The sequence below is a fragment of the Callionymus lyra genome, chromosome 9, assembly GCF_982586985.1.
Source record: "Callionymus lyra chromosome 9, fCalLyr1.hap1.1, whole genome shotgun sequence".
Classification (NCBI taxonomy): Eukaryota; Metazoa; Chordata; class Actinopteri; order Syngnathiformes; family Callionymidae; genus Callionymus; species Callionymus lyra.
In genome coordinates, this window is record NC_141826.1 from 18,908,883 (window position 1) to 18,929,545 (window position 20,663).

Genomic DNA, 20,663 nt, shown 5'->3' on the forward strand with positions numbered 1-20,663 from the left:
TTCTGTGGCAGCAGCCGAGCGCGGCGTACAATTAACGAGGCCACAGATAAGAACCTGGGTCTGTGTTTGATAGCGGACGAGGTGCTGGTGGAGCTGCAGGGATTCATTACACAAAGACAAATGGAAGATTGAGGGTGTTCAGGGGGGACGCAGTGGGGGTCAATTAGCCTAATCAGGTGAAGTGGAGGTGAGCAACACGTTGACCTTGTAAGGCGGCGACAGAGATGTTTCACAGTTATCTGGTGCATCCATCCTCGGAGGCGATCGATCAAAAATGTGTTTTCGCAGTTCAGAGCCATGATGAGTTTCAGCGAAAATTAGCACATTCTTGTCCAGTGGGGTTCCTCAGGGGTCTGTCCTCATCCCACTAATTGTTCATCTCACTAATGCTTTCCATTGAGCATAATATGTTGTTGTTTTTCAAGAAATATCTAAATCCAGAGCTGCAGAGACACTTGTCAATTTAATAAATACATAATTTACTAATATAGTGGCATCTTAGATGATCTACAGCGTCAACTGTTGAGGATAAAATGGAACTTCATGAGCCAGGACTCTGCGGCTTCTTATCTTCCAGAAATTCAAAGTCATAAACGAGTGCACAAACACTTTCTGAAGGTTGAGAACTTGATCCGCGGAAAGGTTTGTGGCCTCGGACTTCAAACGTCCGAGCGCCGGCAGGGATGTTATAAAAGTTTGATATCCAGTTACCAGTGCACGGGGGAAGCGACACAAACGATTTACGAGCTCTGGTGAAACAGTCAAGCTCTGTTTCCTCAGAAGAAATGTAATGTATATTTTCTTTCATTTGTTTTCGTGTATTTCCCGATATAGTTTTTAATGCAAGTGTATCTGCTGCCCCTTCAACCTGGCCTTGATAAGACAAAGACAATGTATGCAAAACTATGTTTACATAGTGTACTTTTGTTTGTGCTGCAGCAACAGAAACTGAGCTCACAGTTTCCCCCTAAACTCGGACAAAGATAAATGAATATTTGTGTTTATGCCTTCGTTGCAAATGAAATCATATCCCGGGGAAAACAAAGCGGAATAAAATCCCGCAGCTGCAGACGAACGGCGATGAAATCACACGGTAACTTAATTGTGGCTTTGCTTTCAAACGTGTTATTGTGTCTTTACGCCGCGCTCAGCAGAACAAAGAGCGAGTGGAAATGTGTTCATTTGCATTTTTGGACCCGCACAAATGTCAGTAATGACTTAAGTGAACATCCCGGAGCAGCCAATTAACTGTCGCGGCCACTTCAGGCTCCGCCCCCCTCAACGCAATGAATATTCAAGCTCGGCTGGATGTCAGATATCAGACGTGAGACTGAACAGATATTTAATAATAAATATTAGGAGGGAGAGATCTAATGAAATCTTAGCCTTAAGCGTTAAAATAACTCGCCTTGGATAATATGCTGATGTCATACTCTAGAGAGGTACGAGCTGTGTTGATACAGAGGCTGAAAATCTAAAAAGGTTCAATAATTTGTACAATAATCTGTAAACATTCAGCTAGTGAATCTTCAGCAGATGTCGGTTCACTTTCTAGTCTGAGACAGAGCGAAAGCAATCGATTTAAGAGATATCTTTCTTCTAAAAAATAAAATAAAGCTAGCATATCTAGATCTACTTCCTGAAAGGATCTATAGTAAAAGCAGTAGCAAAATCTTTTTTTTTTTAAGATTTTAAATTCAATTTTAAAGCAAATTAAGGGAACCTTTCAACTGCTCCCACCACACTTTCTGACTTTAACTTTAGTATTTGAGTACGTACTATTTAAATCGTGATTTGTTTGTTTAGTGACGCCTTTACAAAACTATGAGCTTTTACATTTGAGTGTCAGTGTAATGGAGTGATTTCTTTCATTCACACAATTGCAAAGGATCAAATTCCAATATAATACAGTCAGGTCAGGCATTCTATACTTTTGACTGCAGATATTGTCTTTTGAAAAAACATTTAAAGTCAAAGTTGTTTGTTTTATAGTTGCGTCAATTAAAAGAAATGGAGATAGAAAATAATATAAATGTCGTTAAATACTGTTATATTTAGCACCTCATAGATGGATGGATGGATGGATGGATGGATGGATGGATGGATGGATGGATGGATGGATGGATGGATGGATGGATGGATGGATGGATGGATGGATGGATGGATGGATGGATGGATGGATGGATGGATGGATGGATGGATGGATGGATGGATGGATGGATGGATGGATGGATGGATGGATGGATGGATGGATTCATGATGGATGGATGGATGGATGGATGGATGGATGGATGGATGGATGGATGGATGGATGGATGGATGGATGGATGGATGGATGGATGGATGGATGGATGGATGGATGGATGGATGGATGGATGGATGGATGGATGGATGGATGGATGGATGGATAATAGGAAAGAAGCATAGATGGATGGATGGATGGATGGATGGATGGATGGATGGATGGATGGATGGATGGATGGATGGATGAATGGATGGATGGATGGATGGATGGATGGATGGATGGATGGATGGATGGATGGATGGATGGATGGATGGATGGATGGATGGATGGATGGATGGATGGATGGATGGATGGATGGATGGATGGATGGATGGATGGATGGATGGATGGATGGAAAGAAGCATAGATGGATCCATGATGGATGGATGGATGAATGGATGGATGGATGGATGGATGGATGGATGGATGGATGGATGGATGGATGGATGGATGGATGGATGGATGGATGGATGGATGGATGAATGGATGGATGGATGGATGGATGGATGGATGGATGGATGGATGGATGGATGGATGGATGGATGGATGGATGGATGGATGGATGGATGGATGGATGGATGGATGGATGGATGGATGGAAAGAAGCATAGATGGATCCATGATGGATGGATGGATGAATGGATGGATGGATGGATGGATGGATGGATGGATGGATGGATGGATGGATGGATGGATGGATGGATGGATGGATGGATGGATGGATGGATGGATGGATGGATGGATGGATGGATGGATGGATGGATGGATGGATGGATGGATGGATGATAGGAAAGATGCATTGATGGATCCATGATGGATGGATGGATGGATGGATGGATGGATGGATGGATGGATGGATGGATGGATGGATGGATGGATGGATGGATGGATGGATGGATGGATGGATGGATGGATGGATGGATGGATGGATGGATGGATGGATGGATGGATGGATGGATGGATGGATCTGGAGGTCTCCTTTGGGAAATTGGGTTATCAGTTCAGAGCAGACAATAGTTTCATAAAACAAGAACAAAGTTCAAACAAAAAAGAACAAAGTGCAAGGGATGACAAAGTGCAAATTTAAAGAACATAGGTCAAATAAAATAACACGAGGAAAAGGATACATCAATATGTATTTTGTACATCATCAATGTGATACTATAGCTGGTAAAACACATTCCTTAAGTAAACTCAGATATTTGCAACTACAGAATTCCAGTTGTTCTCGGAAGAATAAATGACAGAAAACTCCTTCTTTCATGCCTCCTCTTCTAGATAACGTGCCTCCTGTGAACCTCCGTGAAAGGACGTCTTGCTTCTGGTATCTGAGTCTGAACACCTGCATGTGGGGGAAAGAATGGCCTTGAAAACAGTATGAAAGGAGAGACTTCTGTGGGAGAGACGCTCAGGTGTCTTTTCTCATAGATGCACCCGAAGCTTCCATTGTTGTACCAGAGATTCTTGTGATCTACTTCTTCATCGATACACTAACATCGCTGAGTCCAGACTCAAGTCTCATTTTTATTTCGTCCTCATTTAAAACAAATATCGTCAAAGTCAATTTCACCACTTTGATTTTATTCTCTGCCCCACATTACATGTATTTATGATTCCTCTAATATTGGCAACATATACAAAATACTTCTTTACTACATTATGACTTATCTGTTTAAGATATGTGATTTTTCGTTAAATGCATTTGGAAGGAACTGGAGAAAAGTTTTGAAAAGAGATGAGAAGATTTCCTGTGACGTTCCGAGGCGGAGTCGAAGACTGGAATTGTCGTAAAAATAGAATCTGAAGAAGATCCAGACGAATGATCAAAAGATAACGATGCAAGTTCAGACTTTGGAGTCTTGTTTATCACAACTGTGTGGGATTAAAAAAAAAAGAAAAAGGTGTGGCTCAACGGCTGTTTATCACCTCAGGGATCATCATCTGTTTCTACTGTGACTCAGTTTCCAGACAAAGATCAGACGAATGTTTTCTATGAGCTCAGATCACGTGACAGGAAGTGACGCGAACTCGTGGACCCGATGATGTCAGGAAGTGAGTCACTATCAGGTCAGCGACGGTGTCACACAATATAATTGATGTTATCAGTATTTTTACTGCATTGTTTGACAGTTGTTTACAAAATTCAAAACATCAGTCGATCAACACGTTGGTAAATTAAAAAAAATACAAAAAATAATTGATGCATTATTTAAAGCTCGACTTTATACTAGAGAAAAATCAAGTAGTGAGTACATGAGGGTTTACTTCAGATAATTTGGATATTAATCCATTATAATTGGAGATAATATTTAAAAAAAAAAGTGAATTAAAATAAGAATAATAAAAGAAAAAGGATAAAATATAATAAAAAAGAAGTGAATTAAAATAAGAATAATAAAAGAAAAAGGATAAAATATAATAAAAAAGAAGTGAATCAAAATAAGAATAATAAAAGAAAAAGGATAAAATATAATAAAAAATAAGTGAAATATAATAAAAATAAGTAAATTGAAAAAAAGACAACAAAGGGAAGTTAAGTATTTGTATATATTTTATTGTTTTTAATTTATAAAAATTAAATGGCTTTTAGTCGTCGTCAATTGAGAATTAAAGCAACATTTAATAGAATCATTTCCACTAATGAAGTGATCTTTGAATTGCTATGGAATTATTTTTATTTTTTTATTGATGAATAAATAAAAATTAAAAAAATGTCTTCCAGGTGAGAAGAGCTTTTTTCTGTTTAAAACTATGACTGAGAATTTGAAGAAAACTCGTCAAAGAGACAAAACTGAGGCGAGGAGGTTCAGCACCAGCTGAGCGGTGAATGCCATTATCCACGGCCGGCACATGAGGAGGCGCCGCCGGCATCAACACGTCGCTGTGAGCGTCGCGGCGCCGCACGACGTCTTTCTCTCTGCATGTCCGAGGGCAGCTCCGGAGCCGCAGAGGCCTCTTGTGGAAAAATAATGTTCTCTGTAGGCCATCAGGGTTCTTGTTCTCTGCTCACTGTGAGTCAGAGAGGCCTGACCTTTCTCACCCGCAAGGAGAGGTGGCGCCCCCATGGGCCGAGCGGAGCACTGCAGGAGAGAAGACCCGATGAATGTTTATCAAAGAGTTCACCTGAGACGAAAACGACATCATGTGAACCAGGTGATATGGAAGTATTTCAGTCACATTAGAATATCGAAAGGTCGAATTTAACAGTTAAAATGGAGAAACTTATAAATAAATAAACAAAACAATCCAATGCATTAAAAAAAAACAATTATTCTTTTAATTATTTAATTCTTAAATGTATTGAAGATTGAATTCTTTTTTTTAATAAATACATTTAAAAAATGGAATTCTACATTTTCAAAATTCATAAATATTTATTTAAATATAGAGTTTAATATACTGACTCCAATAATTAGAAAACGAAATTAATTATTAAAAATGTTGATAAGATTAGTAACACTATTATACTGTATTATTACTATACACCTTTTTTTTTTTAACTTTCAAAATACAAATTATTGAATTATCCAAATACATTATTAAAAGTTTATTAAAGTTAAAACAGACCTGAAACTAAAAGTTATGATTTTAAAAATTGAATTAATCATTAATCAATTTTTTTATACTTACATTAGAAAATGATCTTAAGCCCCGCCCACTGAAAACCCTTTGTTTTTCTGAAGATTAAATCTTGTTTACCATAACCACATCCACGCCGCTGTGATTGGTCAAATGTCAAGGTTTGTCACCTCGTGTCATCAATCCCAGAAGTCTCCACCTCCAAGTGACCCATGGTATAAACAAAGCGACTGCCTGCTCGCTGTAGGAGGAGTGAATCCATTATTATGTAGTTATGGACACCGCTCTCGTAACCTCTCGTTCGCCCAGATTTCAGAGCAACTTTATAAAGTAATAAGTTCAAAACATGGTCATGATGAGGGACTTACTGCATCTTGGAGAGGAAGACTTCAACATTTGAAACATGAGAGTGTGTCAGGAGAGTTGGGTTAGTTGCACTTTCAAATATTTGTATCATCCTACTCTGACGCCAGTTGTGGCTAAGAGCGGTGCGTGAACATTCACAAGTCCAGGTGACCCTTCCTCGTCCTCTACCGGCTGCTAATTACCAGCGACTCCACACGAGAAGCCGTGAGTGTGACCATCAAGACCATTAGTGCTGCCCGGCGTCTCATCATTATCCCGCCGACATCTGAAACTCCATCAAATGCTAATCAAAGCCTGGCTTCGGGGTGGGGGAGCAGAGGGGGGGCGGGGGACGGGGGATATACATTAAAGCACGGCGGTGAAAACGCACAAGAGGTCAGAGGTCACATGACGGGATACAGAACAAGACGCCGCCGTTTGATATCAGTTGTTTTTAATCAGAGGATTGTTCGAGTTCATCGCGGGCGTTGCGTCGTCGCGCTCATCGCTTCTCATTAAAGACGGGGTTCCGAGGGCCCGACGTGGCCCCTCGACAGGGGAGCCGCGCAACCGACGGGCGTTTAAGAGCAATTATTCCGCCGGAAGCGTCTTTGTTTTTCCCCCTTCTGGCGTTTTCTGTTCCCGTCTTTGATTCCGTGTTGAAACTGTACACACATTAGCATATCTGCTGCTCCCGATGACTCCCCCGGCCTCCCTCCTCACTCCCCCCCCCCCCTCGCTCTTCGAGAAGCTTTTCTTACTTTATAATCCAATTCATTATGCCGAGCCCCCGTTGGCGCGCCGGGCTGTCAGCGGAGACAAAAGCTCTGCCAAATACGGATGCCTTTTTGTTTCATTGGATTTGCACCAGCCCTCCCCAGGGACAGAGCCCTCTTCCTCGCCTCGTCCTCACCCCGACGTGCACTCCATCGGCGGGGGTGTCAGAAAATACCTGGGGCTCCTCATTGTGCTCCTTTCTTTTCAGGGAGAATTCTATTCAGCGTCACAAATATGAACGTTTGATTTATGATTCTGGTCCGAGATGTTTTTCATCTACAGTCACAGGAGAAAGAAAGTCAAGAAAAATGTTTCATAAGTTGAGTTTAGAATATCTTAAACACATGGAAGATCTTGTTTTGTCAAGTTCGTACAAGGAGAAAAAGCGCTGGGAAGAAAAACAACGAGTGTCTTTTGGGAAAGTACCGTGAGTCCCTTTCGGGTTGATTTGTTACCTCCTGAAAAGTTTAAATTCTCTTTCACAGTTTGTATTAATATACAAAATATAATAATGTAAACCATTTAGAAAATCACAACAAAAACTGTCAAATTGACAAAATAAACCACCAAAAATATATATATATATATATATATATATATACTATTAATAATAGTTGTCCTAGTAATATTTATAATGAAAGAAAACTATACGTGAAAAAAATAAATAATAATAATTATAATAAATCATACTACAATAAAACATATTTATACATTAGAACAAGACATTTAAATAAATACACCAGAATACAAACAAAGAAGCAAAAGAAATAGATTCAACTACAAGAAAATACAAACTTTCTTTCCTTTCTTTTTAGTAAGTTTTCCACAGAAAAATGTCACTATTAAATAAATCAGATTCATCAGAACTTTCAAATTCTATTTCAACTTCCCATGTTGTTTGCTTGGTTATAAGCATATATAAAAGTAAAACTTTCTCTCTCTCAGACATACACACTGAGAGAGAGACAGGGAGTGAAACCTTCTCCCCCCTTTCCCTGTTAAGAAAAAAGTCACATGACTTTCTGGAAATCCGGAAAGTTCCAGCAGCCACATCAAATCTAATGAGAAACTAAAGGTTTTTAGCATTTAAAAAAAACGTTTTCTCTCAGGTCTACTGACTTGAGGACAGACATAAATATTTGACGTTGAATAATCATGATAAAAACACATTGACCTCTTATATTATCTGAATGAATTAGTAAACCATAGTAAGTCCTTAGAATAATAAAAAGAAAAGTCATAACATTAAAGAGCATCTATTCATAAATAAATAAAAAGGCAATTCTCTGTTTAAGCCACTATTATAACTAAACAAAAACAATGTACAAAAGTAACAAATACCTCAATACAAGAGGGTTAAAATAAAGATAATTTTCTCGAATTTTTTATTATGAAAAGTTCATTTTGTTCACGTTAGTAGAAATATTACATTTCGGTGCTTTTGTTGTTCAATTTATTGTGTTTTTTTTTCTACCGAATATAAGTGCTTTGTTATAAAAATAGGTTAAAATCGCGACGTTTTCACACAAGAAAATACACAAATATTATTATTATTATTACTTTCACACGTGAAGAATTTGGTCTCAGCTTCCGGTTTCGTCAGCTGGGAAATTCCGTATAGTAGTGTTGCGTTCAGGGTCAACAAAAGAAAGCGGATTAAAACACTAATTTATTAGAGGCGATTATAGAAAACTACTTTCAGACTTGAAATACTGAGGCTTTAGTTTAAACAACATAATAGGGATTTTGGATATTTTCTAAAACGAGTCGGAACCATTGAATAATATTTTATAATATCACAAACTAACGGAAGAAAAGTCGATAATGTTGTTACTATTATTATTATTATCTAAAAACGATTGCTAACGATGGAATTGCACTAACTATTCTAATTTTATGTAACGTTTTTGTACATACTGCCGTTGCATACCGAAAGAATCCTACGGTCCCTGAAGGCATCAAACTTTATATGCGGGTAAGTCTGTTTACTTTCTTCAGTCAGTTTCTGCTTCTCTGTGTCTGTGATCTGCAGCTTCTGTTCACAAACTCTTGCTGGATCGAGTCAGGAGACGCTGAGTAAGAGGTGAGAAAGAAAAAAAGAGATATTCTCTGGAGCTTGTGACTGAAACTTCATGTTTGTGTCAGCACCATGATGGTGTCCCAGACTGTTGAAACCGAGGAGGACCTCCTGACCAGCCTCGACCTCCAGATCTACCACCCCCAGCAGGGCGTCCAGGGCATGTTCTGCCTCCTCCCGGTGGACGCCAAGCACACCTTGCCCGCCGACGAGCCCCTCAAGCTGGGGCGAGACAAGAACTCCTGCACTTTTCTGCTGAATGACCTAAAGGTGTCCAAAAAGCAACTCTCTCTTCAGGCCTACCGCAACCCGGGGAGTCCGGAGATGCTCTTCTGCATCAAGAACTTGTCCAGGAAGGCCCGACTGGTGGTCAACGGCGTCAGTCTGGGGCACCTGGAGAGGCTGGACCTCCCTGACAAGGCCTTGGTCCGGTTCGGACTCTACGAGCTGCTCATCGTCCGAGATCCAGGGGAGGCTAAAGAGTCGTTCGAGGTCGGCGTGAAGGTCGCGGCTGTTTCCCTGATGAGAGACACCTTCACATGTGAACCCAAGTCGGCTCCGGTCATGGAGACCGTGGCCCCGGTCATGGAGACCATGGCCCCGGTCATTGAGACCATGGCCCCGGCGATACAGATGAACTATCAGGGACCACTGGAGGTGGACGAGACTCTTTAGATGTTTTCAACGCTCACTAAAATGAACTTTTATTAATGTATTTTAACAACACCGTTATTAACTTTTACTGCACTGTGTTTATGACCTGACGGTTGACTGTCTTCTTATGATCTTCCCACGTGCTCATGTGCAAGTCTGTGTTTGAATCTTTGGTATTTGCTTAACTGTGCCACGACAGGAATGAGAGCCTGAGGAATGACTGATCGTGATCTTGAGCGTGTCACGCTTGCAATATCGAAAGTCCAACAGAAGCAGAAGTGAAGGAAGTTTGTTTCCTTATTCAAAATGTGTTCCTGCTTTTGAGACTGAGCTCATCACAGTGGGTTGAATGGTCAGCGGATCATGTGACTTCTTTTGTGTTTCTAGAATATTCTGACTGAGGGGACGAATCAATAAAGTTTGTTTCAACGTCAACACTCTTGAAAACGTTTTTTTTAAGCAATACAATTTTACTTTTGAATATTTTAGCTTGTAATCATATTTTGAAAAAAATGTAATTTGTTTTTATATACATTTATAAAAAAAATATGAATTATTTAATTTTTACACATATTTTTATATTATAATTCTGATATTCCACCAGACTAATCCAGTCAAGAACTGGGCCACTCGTACTAAGTTTTAAATTCATCCACCATGATGAATTGACATGCTTGTGCTTCTACATCATCACATGATCGCCTGCGTGTCGCGTGATTGGCTGAAAGTTCGATCCTATAGCTCTTTTGGATTTGTCTGGTGGCTCTTACAGTATATATTTAGTATGTTTATTGAAAAACTGAATTTAAGAGACTACTATAAAAATAAAAATAAAATCTAGAAAATATATCTTTGAATTATTGAAATTTAAATATTAAACTGAATGTGTGAAAATATTCACATTTCTGAAGTCAATTATTCAAAACAAGAATTCTACTTATTAAAATTTGAATTATTACATTCCATTGTTACTTTTTTTTTTTCAATATTCGAATATTGAAATGAAATTATTCCAAGAATGTATTCAATTACTCGAAAATCGAATTAAAAATTACATTTGATATTTAATTCAACTATTCAATATTGGCACTGATATATTTCCATACCCTACACTCTTTTGTATTCTCTGGTGGCCCTATTAACAATAAATTAATATTTCATTTAAAAGTTATATTTCATTGAGATGTATTCTTGAATTATTGGAATTAGTACATGAAACTATATGTGTAAAAAATATTCATATATTTTAATTAAATTATCGAAAAAAAATATTCTTTAAATATAAAAATTATTGAATTCAAGTATAAAATTAAAACAAACCTTAAGATAGAGACATTATTCCAAACCAAAAATAATAAATTAATATTTAATTTAAATGTTTCTACCATTGAAATGTTAATTCAACCATTCAATATTTTGATGTCACAGATTTACTTCTAACTTCAAAAGTCTTAAAAAAACATAAGAAAATAAATATTGTTAAAAAGAAGAACTAAACTAAACAAGCTATTTTACAAGGTTTAACCTAACTATTAACCACTTTAAAAAGATTTGTTATTCTGCTTGTTATAAACAATTTTCTGTAAATTCCCATCCTGTCACGCTGACAATAATGTTGTGTTATATTCACTGGATCTCTGGCAGACGAGGCGTCACATCACAAATTCGACATGAAGATGGTTTTTCTGGAACAAAAAGCCTGGTGTCCACTCACGGCTTCCATGACACAGCATCCAATTACCCATCATGACTGATGGCTGATGCTGACGGCGGTGGAGGTCTGACACGGAGTAGGGTCACCGGTGCCGGGTCTCAATTAACCACAGGGCCGTGCACAGGAGCTGGTATTTTTAGAGTAACATGCACACAAACATCAGCGCTGTCAGGAGGCAGGACCTGCAGGTCAGCCACGTGGAGGCAGAGACACGACTGAGCTGCCAGGACTTGACGGATCTGTGGATGAGCACCGTCTCGTTCAAAGCTTTTTATCTTTTTTTCTCCAAGAGTTTTAAGTGAATCCATTATTTTTGGATTAACAGAATAAGACGCTCACACGAGGAGGTTAAAACCTAAAGCCCGGATAATCCAGCTTTCTATACAAACAGTTTGGAGATATTTAATGTTGTAAAATAAATGTAATAGAAGAGTGAGTTAAGGATGTTTGTGCTTCACTTTTATTTACTGTTGTGTTATCAGTTTTATCTTGATCTTTAAAGTATATACTTTATTGGATATTGTTTTGATTGTTTAAGCGCTTGGTGACCCTGGTCTGGAAAAGCGCTATACAAATAAAAATTACTTACTTAAAATAAAATTACAAGTGTTTTTTATTGTTAAAAGTTAATTTCCAGTTACAGGCTGCAACAAAAAAAAACATTGAAATTCGGCCAACAACTTATATTGTGTTAAACTTGACATTACTGGTTAAATATCCACTAATATCATATTCAAAATGATGCAACAACGAATTCTCTCAACCCCCCACTTGACTTATGATCTTAGACTTAAAACTTCCACGTTGAGAATGAGAAGTCATTAGGTCATGTGACCACAATGTTCCCTCTTTATATAGATGAGAGCAAGTTCAAGTGAATAGAAAATAAAGATTTATATGAATTTTATATTTCTCAAGTGTTCATTTTCTTCACTTACTCACAATATTATTTAAAACTTGGTCAGATTAGACGTTAAACTATTTCAATATCACTTTTTATTAAATATGGAAATGCAAGGATATAGTTTGTAGAATTTATACATTTCTCAATTTAAATATTGAACTTTTCTTATCCATTCCAGATAATAAGACCTTAAATATAACTTTATTTCGGTTTTGTTTCGGCGACTCTTGAAAACAACCGGAAGTGTGTAATGTCTCGACTTTTATTTTGTAAAGGTACGCCTGGTACATAATATCGCTCCCTTTAAGATGATATTCTCATCGTATATCTTCAGAAAAAACAACGTTTAACCATGTATTCTGCCTTAATGCCGTGTCTGGTAAGTGGAAGAAGCTTTGCACGTTTTTATTTTATTGGTATAAAGATTACAAAGTAAGTTATATCGTCTTTAAGATGATATTAAATGAGTGTGAGTAGCAACATGCTAACGCATCCACAAGCTTCATGGCAACTGGAACTTATATATTAATATTAAATTATAATAATAATAATATAATAATAATTAATAAGCAAATGTATTTGTTTGATTAATACAACTAATTTAACGGTAGCTTTCGTTTTATTTAGATTTAATATTTAATAATACTGTACATGCTTATTAATAAAATAGTTCTACAAAAACGTTTACCTTTAAAAATCGCCACGTATTTATCTACGTTAATTTAACTTCAGAATTATTGATAAAGAATACCTTCAGAGAAAAGTTATTCATTTGTATATTTTTTAAAGGTTGTTTTGACCCAGTCACGTGATCAGCAGAGTTCAACTCAGCAGTGAAAGAAGAAGAAGAACCTCTGCCCGCCTGTAGAGAAAGTTCCTGTGAAGGTTCGGTGTATAAAGCCGTCAAAGATGCCTCTGAAGTGTAATCTTCCAGGTGGATTTAATGTGGCTCGGAGCACTTACACCACGGCTGATGTACTGACCTGTCGGGAGCAAATCACCCAGATCAGCTCAGGTCTGCACTCAGCAGCAAATAATGGACAACTCAGATTTAATCAGAGCCCAGTTACAGGCTTTACCGAGACACTTCCACCTCTGCCATGAATAAACACACGGAGAGACAGTGAGTCTCTGGGCGTCGCTGCTGGTTTGTTTCTCAGACTTAGGGTTTGTGCAAATAACCTGAAACAATCTTCTTCCAGGTGTCGACTGACAGGACTGGGAGAGGAGAGCTTCAAGATCCTTAAAGAAACGAAGGGTATCATGATCAGGTCAGTCAAGAACCAGAATTAGAGGTGTGTATTGGCAATAATCTGGCGATACCATGCGTATATTTTGATGCTGTACAAGGATATATTTGTAGTATTGTCGAGTACTTGACTCTGGTGTTGCAGAATTTACAGACCACATGACTCTTGATGAAGTCGTAACTGCTTTCATTTGTTTTGAAACCAAAATGTGTCCAAACATCAGCTTTAAAGTGTCGACTGTATCCTCTCGTCCTCAGTCATTGTAGGGATTTCATTGTTCTGCGGAGCTGCGGAGGATGACATGATATAACTGCTAATTTGAATATTTCAATTTTAATTGTAAATGAAAAGAAAATCTTATTATTATAGTTTATGAAATGTTTATTGAAATGACAACCATTAAAGAACTATGATAAAAATTAAATGTGATTTAAAAGCAAAACATAATTTCAATACAATGCTGTTGAATATTGATACAGTATTTTGAGAGAAAATATTGAGATGAATCGATGCATTGACATTTTTCTTATATTCCAAGAATACATATTCAAGTCTAGAACCATACTTTTAGTATTTTTTATTTTAGTATTTTACGCTTACTAGTTATTTTTTGTAATTTTTTTGGTCACACATCTATTGAAGAAAAGTAACAATCTTTGACCAACATTGTTAATGATGAGCTTGAAAAACTGTAAAAAATCAAAGCAGCTTTACAAAGATTCTCTTTGTCTTTCCGCACCAATCTTGATCCTCCCATCCTCAAGGTTGTCTTCCTCTTATTCTTTTACACAAGAAGAAAATTAACAAACAAAAACCCACAAACATGTCGTCAAATATTTTTGATTATTTCGACTTCTATCCAGGATGATATTCGGCCACAAACGAGTCACTGATGTCCGTTGTTATCGACTTCCAATCCCGCTCTCTTACGAACCAATCTGGCTAATCTGAAAATGATTCACTCCTTCCACGTGTCACTATTGAATCTTTCTTCGACGATAATCGAATGATTTTAGACGCTACGAGGACGACGTTCCAGCGCGCCGACTCCTACCTGCCCGGCTCGGCTCCTGAAAATAGACTTTAATGACCGTTCCACTCTCGGAGTGGAAGGTAATTCCCGCAAACTGCCACGAGTGCAGCTGAAACCGTTATGGAGCCCGGACTTTTTATTTCCCACGAGTCTATTACGGCCCGAGATGTATGAACCCTGCGGGCGGAGAAACCGGCGCGTGATCCAGCCGTGGCAACGTTGAAGTATTATGAAATCTAAATTGGATTGCTCCCTTGTACGTGGTCGAGTGTTTGTTCGGTTCCCCCTGCTCTGTTGTTGCACCTGCTAATGACTGTCCACGAGTGTTTCGGTCGCTTGAATAAACTCGGAGGTGAAACAACGGGTTGTGTTCGAGCGATCAAACCTCAGAGCCCCGTGGCTGATGCTGACTCAGGTGTTTGAGAAGCACAACTGCTAAATAATTAAAGTGTATTTACTAAAAGTGAGGATTGAAAGTGTGTAGATAAATTAACTCCTCAATAAGGCTGTGTTGGCAAGAATCTGGCGATACGTATCATGATACAGATCAACAATACAATATATTGCAGTATTTTGTCCGAATATATGTGTAGTATTGTCGAGTACTTGACTCTGGTGTTGCAGAATCTACAGACCACATGACTCTTGACTAAATCGTAACTGCTTTAATTTTTTTTCTAAACCAAAATATGTCCAAACATCAGCTTTAAAAGCTGCTGAAGTTTGCTGTATCCTCTCGTTCTCAGTCATCACCACGATCCTTGCTGGATTTCATTGTTCCTTTAGCTTCAGAAGACCTAATGACAGTGGACAGAAGTGTAACTGCAACACAAAAATGAACAAACGCTATGAATATTTGAATGTGAATAGTAAATAAATAAAACATTTTTATACACTTGACTGAAATATATACAAACAAAATATGTTTTAAAATCCAAATTTGTACAAAATTGAAAATTAATTAAAAAACGAATTAAAAGACAATCAATAGAGTACTGGTAAATATCTACACAGTATCGGGGGGGGGGAAGAATCACATTTTGAATAGGATGGATGTTTTCTTACACCCCTTGTGGCGACCTGATGGCCTTTTTTAAATGTGTTTTATTTACGACACACTTCTTTGTTTTCATCGTTCATTGATCTGCAGAGGAACATCTACCATCTAGTGGCAGGAAGTTTAATTGCAAAACAACAATGAACAAACACTGTGAATATTTGCATATTGATTTTACATTCAAAAAATATTATCAATTATTTTCCACACGCTATATGAATTAATAAACCATAAAATAATCATCATAACAATAAAATATATAATGTATATTTGCTGTATGTTTGTGTGTACAGTATATCATTTAATATCGATACGGCACCGTGTACAATTATGTAATTCTACTCTACAAGGAACTAGATAGAAAATTCATTAGAACAGCATATGGGAGGAAAGTGGAGGTTTTACAGCACCAAGTTTTATGAAAGAGGTCATTCCAGATGTACACAAAACGGAGACATGAAAGATAAATTATACAAACATGGCAGCTTACAGACAAAGTTGTTGTTGTGTTACACTAACTGTCATCGGATTGGTTGGTAGCTGCTACACACTCCAGTTACACAACTATTTATTAGTTTTTCTTTAGAACAAAAAGATCCTCAGTTCTCAAACGATTGCTCCGACGTTCATCCGAGAGCCTGTTGAGTTTGCTGCTCATTATAATGAAAGACGAGTCCAAAACTTAACACAAGCAACTCTGTCTTTGTGTCGACGCAGCCGAACACAGCGATGGCACCACATTCAATCTGGACTCATCATGTTGAGATGTATATTTTCTTCACCATAAATCATACACTTACATTTATTTTGGCTCCATAACTCGAGACCTTTTTAGAGCCAACAAGCTGAGAAATTACAGCCATTTCTGTCACAGTTTACGGATGAAGGAGAGAGTGTGTGTTTCCACTTCTTTTTCTAAATATCAATTTCATATTTGCCCCGCGAAGATCAATCGATTCGCATTTTTCTGCTCGCCACATTTTTTTTTGTATGTGTTTTTCACACAAATCGATGTCGCTCCTCGGAAAGCTTGTCGATGCAGAAACACAATTGATCCGTTAACAGCCGAGCCTGGGCAACACACACACACACAAACAAACACACAAACACACACACACAAACACACACACACACGTACTCGGATCCATTGCAGCAAATGAGAATGAGGTCAATGACGATAAGATGTCGCGTCGATGTTGGTCCATCAGACTAATTGTTCTGGATCAACTTATTTTTTCCTCATCAACCCTCATTGGTTCATGACAGTCAAAGTATATTCCTATTATCTGAGGTCAGGTCCAGGAAGTAGCACTTCACAGAATCCCCTTTTTAGGGGGGTCCGCCCGGGTCTGCCCTGGGGCCTCCTCCCAGTACTCACTTTAAACGTCTCCTCCTGAAAGGAACTGAGATACTTCTCCAAAAGGTGCGCAGTTATTTTTTTGAAGGAGCGTCATTATATAACATGACTGTTGTTAGGGGCCGTCAATAGAAAGACTTTATGGAGAAAAGAAGAGCCATAATATGATGGAAAGGACAGAACTGCAAAAAGTAGATAACAGATTCATTATTATGCCTTTACATTAATAAAAAAGGTTGCATGTTGATATCCAAAAAATATATATTTTTTATAAGTAGTACAAGTATTTTTAGGGACAGGAAACGCACACCAAAGGGGAAAAAACCTTTGTATGACATTATTTACCTTACCTTACCTTTATATTAAACAAACAAAAGTGTATTTTGCTGTAAGAAACATTTGCTACACGATCAGACTAATAATAATGACTCTGACCTCCCGGGGGCCAAATAAATACAATCTAACGGTCGCAAGAGGCCCCCAAACCGCTCGTAGCCCAGTTCTGTTCTACTCGATAGTAAAAAAAAAAATTCACATTTCTGTAATCTTTAAATCTCTGAATCAGTAACTGAGCTCCACCTACTGAGTTCGGAAAATGACGAGTTATTTACAAAAATAATTTAGCATATACTGTAAAATATAAAGGAAATCATTTTTTTTTTTTAAAGTTTTGTAGGTTATATAAATAATGGTAATGACTTGCAAATGGTAAACCATTAGAAGATGTTATACATTTATACATGATTAGTTTATAGTCTACTATCGCACAATGATGATGATGACAAACACACAAACACACACACACACACAATCAGACTTGCACAAACGCACACACACAATCACACACACTCGCACTCAATCAGACCTGCACAACCACACACACAATCAGACCTGCACAACCACACACACAATCAGACATGCACAACCACACACACAAACACAGCAGTATACATACATACATTTCTGTAAAATATAGGAAATAAATGTAAAAACAATCTTTGCAAGTTGTATAAAGCATTTAAATGGTCATGACCTAAAATAGAAAACTATTTGAAGTTGTTAAAGACATTTATACGTACTCAGTTTTATAGTCTTACTCAAGCACATCATTTTTAAGCTCTGAAAATGACCACTTGTTGAACAAAAATAATGTTACATATACTGTAAAATATAAAACTGTAAAATATAAAGGAAATAAATATTTGACCTCTTAAGTATATATTCTATTGAGTATTGTTTTGTTTAAGCACTTTGTGACCCTGGTCTGGAAAAGCGCTATATAAATATAAAATACTTACTTACTTAAAATTACTAAACTATTAGAATTTGTTAATAAAATGTATACGCGATCAGTTTTATAGTCACAAGAGCAACTTATTTTTCCTTTAACTTTGATGGATTGATTCACTGCAGAGATAAATCTGAGCAGTTGAAAGGACGTGGACAGGAACAGCAGCTGTCTTGAAAACTCACAGGATGAAAAAACAAAAAAAACGAGAAAAACATTCCCCGCATCACTTTTCTTTCTTTTTTTTTCTCCCTCCATCTCGACGCTGGCGCAGCAGTCCCGGCAGTGCGTGGAGCGCCCGGGGCAGCCGAGCGTGCCTCTTTTCAGGGTTTGATTTATAATTGACAGCTGTGTTTACATCCGGCCTGCGCGCGGGTGCAATTCCCCCGCCTGCTGCAGGGGGAACCACCAAATTGAACCCATTAAAAGTGGGATTTTTTTTTTTTTTTTTAGGGAACCGTCGGAGAATTGGGGGGTGTTTACATGTGGAGGCGATAGAGGTCTGAGGAAGTGTTAAATCAAGTGTGGCAGCTGAGAAATTGACCACGTCTGGAGTGGACCGGGAGGTGGTGGAGTTAATGAGCGGCGGCGTAATTACAGACTGATGGGAGGTGAAGCAGTGATGGTTCTGTCTCCGCGCTGGAATGATGGAGTCGTTATCGCACTAATGATGTGTGAGGTGATTACACGTTTGTCGCCGTCGACACCGACTCTACTGTGTTTTTTTACTGCTGGTTTTCAATCACTGCTGTTTATTGACAAGCATCCAGAAGTTCATCTACTAGAGCCGTGCTCAAAACATACACAAAAAGTAGAGCCATCTTCTGGGGTGGGGTCTAAAGATGGTGGAGAGTCAAAATGGTGGATCAGAGATTGATAATTGTATCAAGTAGAGGTTTGAAAAAACTAAGGTTGAACCATTTGGGGAAAAAAATTAAAAAGATTTAAATGATATATTGCAATACTGTAGGAACAACAATATATTTTTTCTTTTAAAGGAACGACACTTTAAAAAGTTAGAGAATACTTTGTCTAATCAAATGTGAAAGTGCTTCTCAAAAAATTAACAAATTTAAACGTTTATTAATGCACAATGAAGTGTGTTGACTGTCTTAAACAAACTGGAGCGACATGCAATATCCAGGCGAGTGTAGCCAACTAGTGGTCAGAGGTTTAATTGCACCACACGAATGAATTAACGCCGGGAATATTTCGGTGTTAATTGTGAAATGAATTAAAATAAAATGTTATTTCAAAGGTAATACATGTATGCTTTGATGCATTATCTGGAAAAATATTTGCAATCTTTTCTTACACAATATCCTATATACATATACAGTGCCTTGCGAAAGTATTCGGCCCCCTTGAACCTTTCAACATTTCGCCACATTTCAGGCTTCAAACATAAAGATATAAAATTTTAATTTTTTGTCATGAATCAACAACAAGTGGGACACAATCGTGAAGTGGAACGAAATTTATTGGATAATTTAAACTTTTTTAACAAATAAAAAACTGAAAAGTGGGCGTGCAATATTATTCGGCCCCCTTGCGCTAATACTTTGTAGCGCCACCTTTTGCTGCAATTACAGCTGCAAGTCGCTTGGGGTATGTCTCTATCAGTTTTGCACATCGAGAGACTGGAATTCTTGCCCATTCTTCCTTGCAAAACAGCTCGAGCTCAGTGAGGTTGGATGGAGAGCGTTTGTGAACAGCAGTCTCTTTCCACAGATTCTCGATTGGATTCAGGTCTGGACTTTGACTTGGCCATTCTAACACCTGGATACGTCTATTTGTGAACCATTCCATTGTAGATTTGGCTTTATGTTTTGGATCATTGTCCTGTTGGAAGATAAATCTCCGTCCCAGTCTCAGGTCTTTTGCAGACTCCAACAGGTTTTCTTCCAGAATGGTCCTGTATTTGGCTCCATCCATCTTCCCATCAATTTTAGCCATCTTCCCTGTCCCTGCTGAAGAAAAGCAGGCCCAAACCATGATGCTGCCACCACCATGTTTGACAGTGGGGATGGTGTGTTCAGGGTGATGAGCTGTGTTGCTTTTACGCCAAACATATCGTTTTGCATTGTGGCCAAAAAGTTCGATTTTGGTTTCATCTGACCAGAGCACCTTCTTCCACATGTTTGGTGTGTCTCCCAGGTGGCTTGTGGCAAACTTTAAACAAGACTTTTTATGGATAACTTTGAGAAATGGCTTTCTTCTTGCCACTCTTCCATAAAGGCCAGATTTTTGCAGTGCACGACTGATTGTTGTCCTATGGACAGACTCTCCCACCTCAGCTGTAGTTATCTGCAGTTCATCCAGAGTGATCATGGGCCTCTTGGCTG

At 38.1% G+C, this 20,663-nt stretch overlaps 1 protein-coding gene and 1 long non-coding RNA gene across 2 annotated transcripts; both read left to right on the forward strand.

The window, feature by feature from the left end:
* The first annotated feature begins 8,937 nt into the window (after positions 1–8,937).
* tifa (TRAF interacting protein with forkhead associated domain) lies at positions 8,938–10,150 on the forward strand. The gene is made up of 2 exons (XM_087799115.1): positions 8,938–9,067; positions 9,130–10,150. The coding sequence occupies exon 2, from the start codon at positions 9,134–9,136 to the stop codon at positions 9,734–9,736; it is 603 nt and encodes a 200-aa protein (XP_087655241.1). The 5' UTR covers positions 8,938–9,067; positions 9,130–9,133; the 3' UTR covers positions 9,737–10,150.
* A 2,476-nt stretch (positions 10,151–12,626) lies between these two features.
* LOC148072123 (uncharacterized) lies at positions 12,627–13,597 on the forward strand. The gene is made up of 3 exons (XR_015712782.1): positions 12,627–12,712; positions 13,123–13,456; positions 13,536–13,597. It is a non-coding gene; the product is annotated as an uncharacterized LOC148072123 (long non-coding RNA).
* The last annotated feature ends 7,066 nt before the right edge of the window (positions 13,598–20,663 follow it).

Coding starts and splice junctions, on each gene's coding strand:
- tifa (XM_087799115.1), top strand. CDS start 9,134: ATGATGGTGTCCCAGACTGTTGAAACCGAGGAGGACCTCCTGACCAGC.